The following is a 12,425-nucleotide window of genomic DNA, read 5'->3' as shown; positions in this document are numbered from 1 at the left end:
ATAACTTCACAGAAAAGGATGAGCGGTAAAATCAGATGTCTTTAAATAATTCTTGGAGCATACTGAGTGACTGAGTGTTTATAAACCTGATGGCTCTTGAACACTGAACTGCTGCGCGCTGGCGCGAGCTACTTACGTCAGGAGTTGGCGACTTGACGCCTGCGCAGTGCGGACTCAACGCTGATGCAAGACATTTTCGGCGCAGCAGTGTGAGACTGAGCGAGGAGTGAAAAAGAAACACATTTCTGTTACTTATCAGCCTGCAAACATGTCAGGAGACGAGGTAAGTCAGCCTGCTGTCCCCACCGTTCAGTCTGTGTCTGCTTGAGGAGTCATTGGGTGAATTGTGGTGAAATATCGGGTCAGATGGTGTTGAGGATGACTTTGGGCCTCGGCTCCGCTGCACCTCTTCTCACATGGTGTTAGCTGAGCTAACAACGGCCCGACCACCAGAAATGACACGACATTATTCAATATTCAGTATATGAGACGCTGCCACGCCGTGTTGATCATTGATATTCCCTGTGGTTAATTAATCCTGTCTGTCACCATTGATGGACAATTCACACCGACTGGCAGAAATGATCCATCTAGCGTTAGCATTAGCCGACCGTTAGCCCAATAATGTTTCATTTTCTCCTCCGGAGACACAAAGCTGCTTTTATCTCGGAGTACAGTCCGCTCTACTTTGCAGGGTCGACACATACATTACTGTCACAAGATATCTATGAAAATGTCTTGTTATATCATTATAACTGAAACATGACGATTTTTTCTTTTTTCTTTAACATTAAGCCTTAAATAATTAATTTCCGTCTGCCGGTTAGTAGTAAATATGGATTTGACGACAGCCTTCATACATGGCAGTCAGACAGTCTAATATTTAAGAAAATTTTAATATTGAACTGACAGCTATCACAATATTTTAAAACTAAATCACCACAGTCAGTATAAATGTTGTCATGCAGCTAACAGTTAATGTCAGCATCGATTAATGCTTATTGTCTTGATTCATTAATTATTTATGGTATTAACTGAACGGAAGAGTGTCAGATTCCACATTGGCTATTCAAATACATTATTTTGTCCATTGATGGCTTTACTATTATTTCAGACGAGGGAAACCATCATCAAGATGAAAGAATGTTTTTACCATTTTTACCCAGTTTTCATAAATGACATAAAAGATCATTAAAATCAACACAGTTTGTGTAAATGACTAATCAATGAATGAGCTCATTGTTGCAGCTTTTGTCACTTGATGTTGTTCAAAAGAATACTTCAGTCAGCAGATGAATCTCTGTTTTTAATCCAAGAACTTCTTTTATGTTATTCATCGACTGTAAGTAGTGAAAATGAGCTTTGGGTCAAACAGACTACAGATAAACTGGGAGTGTGAATATAACTTCTCTTTTTTGACTCTGGCAAATGGTCATTGCCCATCATGTGGACATATTGTGTAGTATTATTGCTTACAAATGTTAGCTAATGTTGAACTAAAACACACTTTATATGGTTGGCTGTAATGCAGTGGATAGTGATCATCAGAAATGAAGTTTCTGTTAAGACATGATTATCTACAATCATAGAAGGCAAATTAATTCAGCAAACGATAAAAAATAATTCATTTCAAATTCAATTAATAGTAATTAAGTTTAATGTCCCAAATATCTCTCACCGTAATCATAATGTTACAACAGGTAGCAAGGGGTATCTGTTTAAAGGGACAATAGCTGGTCATGCTGAGCTGTGCTATTGTCAGATGGTTTGCCGGGTTATTGAACCACAAATAATTTCACGTCCCATCTTGTCACTGAAGAGCTATGTTGGCCGTCATTTAATAATCTGATCAACAGATTTTTAAAGCTCTCTTTTTGTGATTGTTTCTGTATGACCCGTATAATCCTCTAATTACAACATGAACTTTATTTCTGCTTTCCTTTCTCTCCTCCAGATGATTTTTGATCCCAACATGACCAAGAAGAAGAAGAAGAAGAAGAAGCCCTTCATGCTGGATGAAGAAGGAGGAGAAGGAGTCGGAGGAGAAGAGGCTAAAGAGGTGGAGGCGAAGGAGGCAGAACCAGAAGCCGGAGAGGACAAAGAGATGGACTTTGATGAAGATGAAGGCAGGAAGAAAGGTTAGAATTAAAATAGTGTCTGTTCTACATGAAAACTTATCTGCCATAGATCCCGACACCGACCCAGCGCTGAGTCAACGTCAGATTTGCCTCTGATCTGAGGGCTTTTGTGATGATGTCTTAAAACTGTCTGGGATTAAATCATGCATTATGAAAGAATTAAGCATAGTTTTCTTTGCCTTCTCCAGAGCCGTCTGATGATTTGAACGACCTGAACTTCTTCAACCAGAAGAAAAAGAAGAAGAAACCCAAGAAAGTATTTGATAACGATGTAGAGGAGGGATTAAAGGTCAGTCAATGAACAACACAACTCTACTTTATTTGTTCTCACCTCATCACATTTAGTCTCTTCTTAGTGTTTCTGTTTGCTTTCATCCTGTGTCTGTCTTTCTGCTCATTATACACCAACATTTCTTTCTCCACTGCTGCCATTGCTTTGTCATTACTCTCCTTTCTCTCATCATCATCATCATCATCATCATCATCCCCTTGCTGAACTTCTGTTGTTTTTTTTTGTTGCTCTAAACCAGGAGCTGAAAATTGAAGGAGAGCAGACGGAGGCCATGGATGAGGACAACTTGGACCTGATGCTTCCTGCCAAGAAGAAGAAGTCAAAGAAAGTGGACTTTGATGAGGGAGAGGCACTGGAGAAGGACGACGGTAAGAAGAAGTCACCTGACCTCCAATGTAGGAAACTAAAGAAAAATGCAGGTGTGTAATAACACGTTTGTTCGATGCGTTTCCAGCACTGGAGGACGATGAGGGGAAGAACAATGATGGCATTTCATTCAGCTCCTCCACAGGACCTGCCTGGGCCGGCACTGAAAGAGACTACACTTATGATGAGGTGGGACAACACACACACATACACATATATGCATAGATATAACCAATATTCAGCCATTACCAGATTGTTCATCCTACTGGGGAAGGGCAGCTCATTGGATGCACCTTCAAGTCTTGATAAGTGAAAAAGAAATGTGCTTTAGGATTTAAAAAAAAAAAGGAAGGCATCTCAATTCTTAACATTTTTATTTCCTGTAAACTGGAATTATTTCATTACAGTCTGAGACACTACAAAATCTAACCTACAGAGGGATTTATGTGTTTGTAGCAGAGGGAGAAAAAGGGGCTAATTCTTTGGTTTTAGATCTTATCCTGATGCACTGGTTGGACATGTAAAGTGCAGCTGGCGTTACTCTTTGCTTCGTCTCTCTCAGCTCTTGAACCGAGTTTTCAACATCATGAGGGAGAAGAACCCTGACATGGTGGCCGGAGAGAAGAGGAAGTTTGTGATGAAGCCTCCTCAAGTAGTCCGAGTGGGAACCAAGAAAACCTCCTTCGTCAACTTCACAGACATCTGCAAACTGTGAGTCCCCCGCCCAGCTACTCTCCAACTTCATCCTGTCACACTGCTACTGTCAATCAACAATATCCCCCCCCAATAAAAACCTTTTTAAAGTGACTTTATCTGTCCTTGATCACAGGTTGCATCGTCAGCCTAAACATCTCCTCGCTTTCTTGTTGGCTGAGTTGGGAACAAGGTATGTTTTTGTGTTCATAGTGATGGAATTCATGTGTATATATAATACCTGGAAATCCTCAAATTAAGACTAATTTTTTTGATTTCTTAATATCAGTATCCTCTTCAGTCAGTGTGTGTACTGGTTTTCTGAAACTTTGAACTGTCTTTCTACTTCCAACAGCGGCTCCATAGACGGAAATAACCAACTTGTGATTAAAGGCAGATTTCAACAGAAACAGATAGAAAATGTGTTGAGAAGATATATCAGTAAGTAGTTTTATCAGTTATACTATTTCCTTTACACCACTCACAGTTGTCTACCTTTTTTAAAAGATCACCTAAAGGAACTCCGCAGCGCTAATAACTGTCTCTTCACCCCTGCAGAGGAATACGTGACGTGTCACACCTGCCGCTCCCCAGAGACCATCCTGCAGAAGGACACTCGCCTCTATTTCCTGCAGTGCGAGACGTGCCACTCCCGCTGCTCCGTCGCCAGCATCAAGACCGGTTTCCAGGCTGTGACGGGAAAGAGGGCGCAGCTCCGCGCCAAAGCCAACTAAAAGGCCACCAAAACTGGGCTGCCCTTCCCCTCTCGGCCCTCTCCCTTTCCCCCTCAAAAGGGCCGAACCTGGGGTCGGACGCCCCCTTGATTTTTGCGGAAAAAAAAGGACTCTCTGAATCGAACTGCGGGAGGGTTTGGCTGTCGTTTAGTTGTGTTGTGGCCTGACCGGGCAGGGAGTGAGAGAGTATCTATAGCTGGCAGATGGGAGTTCAGGCACTGTAAGCAGATGATGTGTACCACATACACTGTTGGCTGCATTTGATTTGTTGTCTGGCTGATGAACCCTGCACCACCTACACTTTTTTTTTCTGCTGTTGTTCTTGATTCCTGCAAGAAAACCTTTATTTAACATGGCTTGAATCCTTTCCCATTCTTTATCTCCCTCTTTACATTCACCAAACATCAATATTACATTGGATACAAACAAATCAACAATCTCCATGCAGCCAGCCACATTGTAGTTAAGTTGGACTACAATGACAAGAGCTTAGTTGCTCTAATTATTGTAACTTGGCTCATGGTTGCTTTTTTGTAATGCTAGAGCTCAATTTTGCTTAAACTAAAAGGTTGTGCTCCTGTTTCTGGTCTCTCAAAACTTATCAAAGAGGCAAATCAAAGTCACCAGGCTGGAGCACATAAAAGATTTGTCACAGTAAGCCGTCTGTGACAAGGTCCAAACATCCTTTTGATCGTTTGTAGCAGAACGTGGCCACAAAATCTAAGAACTTAAGGTGGATAAAGGGGAGAGCGCCTACTCACTGAAGACTTTAATAGAGAGGCTGTGTGTGTGAGACAGAAATAGAAATTATACGGTGTGTTTGTGAGTGCTGTTACGGCATTGATGAGCATTTGTGTACTTTATTTCTTTGACTTCTTGAGGTTTAGATGAACACATTATCAAATATTGGACATTTAATTAGAGGAATATGAAATCGAATAAAATTAATTTTGTCGAGAGGATTGGGGTTCTTGAGCTAATGCCAGTCCCTCCCCTGATACACACCCAAATGCCCCCCCCCCCCCCCCCCCTCATAACTCTATAGTCTAGCCTTACGATGAAAAGCAGACTCTGAGCAGGCACCTCAGATCAGTCTCCTCCATCAGTTTGTCATTTTCGAATCTGATTCAGATTTACACCTCAAGCTAGCCAGGGAAGAGGAGTTTGAGTTCAGTGATCCTGGAAACACGACATTGATTCAGTTCTTATTGGAGAAGAATGTGAAGGTCCGACTGCAATCATTTTAAAACCTGGTTTTTACAAAAATAAATGTTCTACTCTCTCTCTCCACTATTGTTCTCTCTGTTATTGCTCAATGTTTGCCGCAATTATCATCTACTGAAAAATAACCTGTGAATCTTTTGAGCTAGTACACCTGGTGAAATGATGATCTTCTGGAATATTCAGTTTTAAAATGAACATCTCACCATAGTGACTTTAGACAGTTGGATCTTAAATGTCAGTAACCTACCTGACACAGGTGCTGTGTTGATACTGCCTCTGTAGGCCAAGGAAGTATTAGTGGATAAATAATACATTCATATAGCTGAGATTTGTTTTATTAGGAACTGTTAACTTTATCAACCATGTTTTTTGTTAATACTCAACGATATTTGCTCAATTTTAAAAGCTTTTATAAAAATGTGTATAGAAGCAGGAGATAAAGTACATATTAACTGTTATTACGTGTTTGAGATATCAAGTGCTTCATCTTGATCATTGTATTTCTTTTTTCTGGTGTGAATATTTACTTTTACACTGATTGTTGTCCTTGATATGTTGCCCATTTGTATTTTACATGCAAATCAAACAATTCAGTAGTCAGCTCCAGACCTGCTTTTTAGTGAACACATCGATCTTATAAATGATCAATAGTATTCTGTTTATTACTACTACTTTTTTTTTCTTTTTCTTTTAGCAGGTATATATTTGAAAATAGCTGAGGGGGGTATGTTACACCATTGAGCTCAAAATTAGTCCTATTTCCAAATTTTAAAAAAATACATAAATGTTTTTTTTTCCAAATCTCTGAAATCGTAGCTAATATGAAGCTTTAGTCTTTAATGCTGAGGTTCCTGTTTTTGTTACTTCCACTTCCACTGTAGCTTAACAGGGAAACCCTGTCCGAAGAAACGCAATTTGAGAGAAAAGACAGAATGTGGCAGATATCCACTTCATATGACTAACAGACTGCTGAGTCAAAAGCACTAAATGAGTGGATTTTGGCTCCTATCACTTACAATGAAAGCATATTTTAAAGGGTTCTTTAAACCGCCAGTATGAACATGATGAGTAATGATTATAGTGAAGAAAACCTCTTTCAGTGTTCATATGGACACCTGACTGTTGTTTTAAGACTAAATTGATAAATTGTGAACTTGTCCTTTAAGTCAAATCAGTTAACTCTCATTGATAAAGTGGAGATATGTGAACCTTTAATTTGAAGCAGAATGGCGGAAATGACGTGCCGTGAGCTTGACTGTAATTGGCTGTTTGGGCGGGTTCTTGTTGAAGAAGCAGCGGTCGGTTCTAGCCATAGCCTGCTAACGAGACGCGGTGAAGAGCAGTCGACACAACCATGCCTCGTGTTTATATCGGACGGCTGAGCTACCATGTCCGTGAAAAAGACATCCAGAGATTCTTCAGCGGATATGGAAAGCTCATGGAGATCGATTTAAAGAACGGGTGAGTCTGCGTGAAGACGCCTTAACGTTTGCTAACGTTTCCCAGCTAACACTAACCGTTCACGTTAACGACGTCAGCGCTGGCATGGCAACATTTCACTCTTTAATTGTTTGAATGTATATCACTTCTGCGCTCAACTTCGATAGAAAGTTCACACTGCATGTTAATTTTGTTTGGATATGACCAGTATGACCAGTCTAAATGTTTAGTTTCCTTAACTTTGGTGTAGTCTGTGTGGCAAATGTCGCATGGCCAACATGGCGTCTTTGTGTTTGCTACAGCTAACAGCTAGCAGGCCCTGCTAACCAATGCTAGTCTAGTGTGATCAGTGGAGCTATTAACTGTTTGTTGTGATTGCATTTACTTTATGTGTAAAGGCTGCTTCTTCTTTTACCTGCAGCTACGGATTCGTGGAGTTTGAAGACAACCGAGACGCCGACGACGCCGTGTACGAACTGAACGGAAAGGAGCTGTGCGGGGAGCGGGTGATCGTCGAGCATGCCCGGGGACCACGGCGAGACCGAGATGGCTACGGTGGGGGTTACTGGGGTGGTGGGCGCAGTAAGTGCAGTCTATTACAAGATACCCTCTCTTCCCCTTCCCCTTGGGGTGAGGTGTCGATGTGGACTGCACACACACACATACGTCTTGTTTGTTACTGTACTGCTCATCTAGACTTTCAGCAAAATTTTAGTTTATTTGACCTGTTGACTCTTTATAGACACACACACACACACACACACACACTCACACAGAGTCATGGGTTATGACCAGAAGACTTGAATCCTTGAAAGTTAATATGTAACGTGGTTATAAGTTTATGGCTGAGGTTGCATGCAAACTTAAAGTTAGTGTTAATATTGCTATATTACTTTTATCCATATTTGTTGTCATATGTAGTAGCATGACTATGAGCAAAGTTATTTGTAGCTGATTAAAACGGGATTGGTTTTCTTTTTTATTAATTGTTCAGGAGTCCAGTTAACATTTGTACATCTGTCTTGTGTTGGAGCTCATCCCAGTGCGCAGTTTCGATCATCAAGGGTTGGTGACCTGCAGGTTTTTGCTCCTCCCTAGTGATCACGGTCTACAATCGATTGGTCTGTGGGTCATCAGTTATTGGGAAGGGACAACAATCTGCAAGACACAGCCCTGGAGTAGAAGAAGTGTTGGTAGCAGTTAAGATGGCCTGAAAGCAGGACTTATCATGTATTACTACTAAGTCCTCTTGGATAATTAAGTTTGGTGAGCCATGTTTTGAAGGTGCAAATTCCCCACTTTGCACCTCAAAACAAAATTATTCAGAAATTATCACCGCAAACTTAGTGTAATTTTAGCTTAAGCATTAGGAGTAGACTAACATTTTCATGTGAAATGTGTATTTCTTACTTTGGTACATATTTTCATATTCAACATTAACAAAAGTCCTTGATGTTTCAATTTGAAAGAGTCCAGTTGCGGGCTGAGGCTGAGAGTCCATTGAGGCTAAAGATGACTGGCTAAGATGACTGCCTGTCCCGTTTGGCCTTGGCTTTCACCTTACAATGTGTGTGTGACCTTTGCCCCCCTTGATCCTTGGCTGACCTAACCGGAAGCCATGATGACAGCAGCCTATTGCCAATAGACCAGGGGCGATGGTGAGGATTGCCATTGGTTTCTATGTTGACAGCAAACATAAGTGGAGCGGCTCTTAAAGTAAAGAACTTGCAATCAAAAAAATGTAAGTGAGTAAACTGGAAAACAAATTGTGACTGACACCTGGTCAAATGGCCTTAAACAAAGATTGGTGTATGTGTCACTTAACACCGCTCTTAGCTCAATTTGATCTAACGGTGTCCTTGACCGCAACCTATGTGGATGCCTCCTTTCTGTTTGTGTTACAGGGTTCAGAGGTCTTGAAAGAACATCACTGTCCATTTGTTTATGCAGCTAATCCATCACAGTGTGATGTATCGGAGTAAGACAGGCTTTGTATTGCCGGAAACAGATGCAGTGGTGTTCTTTGCAGCAGAGAACAACTTCATTGTTGAACAATGCAAACTTTAAAGAGCCCGTGCATGGGCTTGTAGATCACTTATCTGAAGCTTTGTGTTTGAAAATGGGATCAGAGGGACTCCTTTCATTAAGTGCAAATTTATACCCCCTTGGGCTTTTATCTGGCAAGTCATTGCCTTGTTCATTTGATAATCCAGACCAGTAGTTCTTTGTGTTTTGGCCATTTCAGTGATTTCTAACTTTTTCTTGTGCTGTTGTTTTTAAAGGTAGCGGTTACAGCAGCCGGAGTCGCTCTGGCAGGGATAAGTATGGACCACCAGTCCGTACTGAATACCGTCTGGTTGTGGAGAACTTGTCCAGCCGCTGCAGTTGGCAGGACCTGAAGGTAACGTGAAAAGGAAACGTTTGAAAAATTGTGAACCTTGGTCTTTTTAACAGTATGAACAGAACCTGACCTTCAGAATAGAAGTCAGTCTGTGTCCAGTTTGCAGCACAAGGATTACATTTTTCTCTCCACTTTGTTACTCAGGACTTCATGCGTCAGGCAGGAGAGGTGACTTATGCAGATGCCCACAAGGAGCGCACCAACGAGGGAGTCATCGAGTTCCGTTCCCACTCGGACATGAAGAGGGCTTTGGACAAGTTGGATGGAACCGACATCAATGGAAGAAAGATTCGTCTAGTGGAGGACCGGCCTCGCCGCCGAAGGTCTTACTCTGGCAGCCGCTCCAGGTTTGTACACCTCGTCACCACTTAGCCAGCTCTCTGTTGTTAGATTTGCTGTGCGTCACATCCTTCATTACACTGCAGGAGAATTGGCTGGTGTATATTTTTAACTTCGTGTTGCCATCCTCAGATCTCGCAGCCGCCGCCGCTCCCGCAGCAGGAGCCGTAGAAGCCAAAGGAGCAGGAGCTCTAGGAGTCGCTCCAGATCCCACTCCAGGTGAGGATGGATCTTAAGTAGAAAAATTTAAGAATAAAATGGGACTATGTAGACCGTGTATTTGATGCCTTGATCAGTCATGTGAAGTATGAACATTTCTTTTACTCTTTACAGGTCTCGTTCTCGTAGCGACAAAAGACGTCGCCATTCCCGCTCCAGATCTGAAAGGAAGTCTCGCTCCAAGTCAGCAGAAAGCAAATCACGCTCTCGCAACCGCAAGTCCCGTTCTCGATCCAAATCTAAATCCAAATCTCGTTCACGCTCCCACAAATCCAGGTCTCGCTCAGCTGAACGTAAATCTAAGTCCCGTTCAAAGAGTCGCTCAAAGGTAAAGTCTGAACGGGATTCCCGCAGTCGATCCAAGGAGATGTCCGTCGACAAGAAGTCCCGCAGTCGTTCAGCCTCCCCAGTGGAGAACGGGAAGGAGGAGCGCGCTGCAAAATCTGCCTCCCGCTCCCCGTCCCCACAGGAGGATGACCGCCGGTCAAAGTCGAGGGAGAAACGCTCAGCCTCTCGCTCAAAGTCCCGCTCAAGGTCTCGATCAGCTTCTCAGGATTAGTGGGAGTAGAGGAGGGTGGCGGTTCTCTAATTGTCGAGCTTGATCCCTATGCTGTACATAATGCGCAGTTTCTTCATACTGGCTATATGCTTCCTGACTCGTCTACTTTTCTCCTTCACGTCCACACTTCTCTCAGACGTTTAGATGCAGTTTCATTAGAGGATGCACAACAATGACGGGGCTACTTGATCAGTTTCATTTCATTTATGGAATCATTTTAGTCTTCTTTCAAACATCCTACTCTCAGAAAGAATTCAATCTCACCATATTTATTATTTTCAGAAGCTAAACTGATGGTCTTAAAATATTGCAAACTGGAACCTAGAAGTTAAATCTCAAATTTCAACAACTTCAACTGTAATCTACTAGAAGCTGTTTATAGCTTTAGCACAAATTATTATTATTAGCATTTTACTTTGTTTGACATGAATCTTATTCAGTTGGTAGATTGATCCAGTCCAGTGTCCGATGATGTCTCATGACGCATCATTTATGACTGTTTTAGTTAAGGACTCTTTCAGACTGCATGACTGTGGGAGAAAAGTAGTGTTTGGCTACAGCATCGGAGCAGTCTCCCTTTTGATCCGCAGGCTCAGTTGACAGATTCTTTAAGAAAGCGGTCTTTATCTTGCAGCACTCTAAAATGCACAACTGGGATGTAAGAACAAGTACTGCAGAATGGCAAATTTACAAGAAAATGGTTTGTTTCATGAATGAACAATTTCCACTGTAGATGGACAATTACGATCCCTTTTTAATCTCTGTACATAGAGCGTGTGATCAGAATTAAAGACTGATGTATTCCTTTTTGTTGCCACTTGACGTGTGCGTGTGTGTGTGCGTGTGTGTGCGTGTGCGTGTAATCTTGAGCAATCCGTGGAAAGGGCCCCTTTTTTTACTTTCTGGATTTCAGATTTAGAGCTTCAATGCCTCGATCGCAGTCGCAGTTACTGTTTTGCAGCCCAGATTGTCATTTTCAGTTTGGTTTTGTTTTTTTTAATGCAAGTTTGAATCTGGGGGTTTGTTATGCCTCTGCTTGTTAAGTGTGCAGCTAATACATGAGCTTTTGAACTCAAAAGGACACATATGAGGTTACAAAAACATGAAACCTCTTACAGTCTCCATCTTGTGGGAAGATTTTTTTTCTCTTTGCAAACAAGATCTAACAGAAAATGTCCTTTTTTATTGTATGTTCAATTAAAGATCTTAATGGAAAAAAACGTGTGTGATGTGGAGTTTTTTTTTTTTTTTTTTTTGTCAGGATTAAAAAACCCATGACTGCAGTATCGACATGACCTACATCCTGCTAATTATATAATAAATGGTGGTTATTAAGAGATGATGCTCTCTGGGTGAGAAAAACAGGAGGATGTGTCGGGGACGAAAGCAGAAGCTGTTTAATTGTTGGAGGTAAAATGTGATCGAGCAGCTGTTAAAACAGTCTCCAGACTGATCAATAGTGCACTACATTATGTTCACGTATCGATCATCGCTGCTGAGCTTTTTACACGGCGGAGAGCTGTGACTGTACTCCGGGCCCGCGCATGCGCAGTCGGAGCCCCGGGGCCGCAGGAGATCAGAGCTGGTAAGCCAAATTTCAGTTTCCGAAATGATCCACAGCCACGAATTTACTTCACATTTTAATTAATCCTGTAAATATAGCAAACGAGAACGTCTTTAAAACGTGTACAGCTATAAATAGATAAGTGTCAGTATGTTTTGTTTATTTTTTTCTTAAGGTGAAGCGTTTTAGCGGTCTGCTTTTTACAGGCAACCACAAAGCTGTTCATCTTTAAAAAATACACATTTGGACATGGCAGGCGTTTAATTGACCCAATTGAATTAAGAAGCAGTCGCGCCGAGGTTACTGCGATATATTCAACGCTGAACGCTGTTTGGAGGTGAAAATGTTGCTCATTCATAGGAGATGTTGCCGGAATGGGTGACAGGGTTCATTTTTCACTAAATGGGATCTTCACAGGATTTAAGACACTGCTTTTACACATTTTTTTTTTTGCCT

At 41.7% G+C, this 12,425-nt stretch overlaps 2 protein-coding genes across 3 annotated transcripts; both read left to right on the top strand.

Annotated features, from left to right (window-relative positions):
• Positions 1-161: 161 nt before the first annotated feature.
• eif2s2 (eukaryotic translation initiation factor 2, subunit 2 beta) lies at positions 162-5,511 on the top strand. Its single transcript, XM_053317800.1, has 9 exons — positions 162-283; positions 1,955-2,138; positions 2,327-2,427; positions 2,669-2,798; positions 2,885-2,985; positions 3,359-3,507; positions 3,626-3,682; positions 3,845-3,930; positions 4,048-5,511. The coding sequence occupies exons 1-9, from the start codon at positions 269-271 to the stop codon at positions 4,221-4,223; spliced, it is 999 nt and encodes a 332-aa protein (XP_053173775.1). The 5' UTR covers positions 162-268; the 3' UTR covers positions 4,224-5,511.
• Positions 5,512-6,730: 1,219 nt separating this feature from the next.
• On the top strand, positions 6,731-11,625 carry LOC128357073 (serine/arginine-rich splicing factor 6-like). 2 transcript variants are annotated; one of them, XM_053317312.1, is made up of 6 exons: positions 6,731-6,908; positions 7,309-7,442; positions 9,170-9,288; positions 9,433-9,635; positions 9,760-9,846; positions 9,961-11,625. In XM_053317312.1, the coding sequence occupies exons 1-6, from the start codon at positions 6,802-6,804 to the stop codon at positions 10,403-10,405; spliced, it is 1,095 nt and encodes a 364-aa protein (XP_053173287.1). In that variant the 5' UTR covers positions 6,731-6,801; the 3' UTR covers positions 10,406-11,625. The 2 variants fall into 2 exon arrangements, with proteins under 2 accessions (XP_053173287.1, XP_053173286.1); XM_053317311.1 differs by having other exon boundaries at positions 7,309-7,469.
• Positions 11,626-12,425: the final 800 nt, after the last annotated feature.

This window comes from Scomber japonicus, chromosome 4 (genome assembly GCF_027409825.1).
Source record: "Scomber japonicus isolate fScoJap1 chromosome 4, fScoJap1.pri, whole genome shotgun sequence".
NCBI classification, from domain to species: domain Eukaryota; kingdom Metazoa; phylum Chordata; class Actinopteri; order Scombriformes; family Scombridae; genus Scomber; species Scomber japonicus.
Note: the sequence above shows the minus strand (reverse complement) of the source record. Positions and strands in the feature narration are given on the sequence as shown.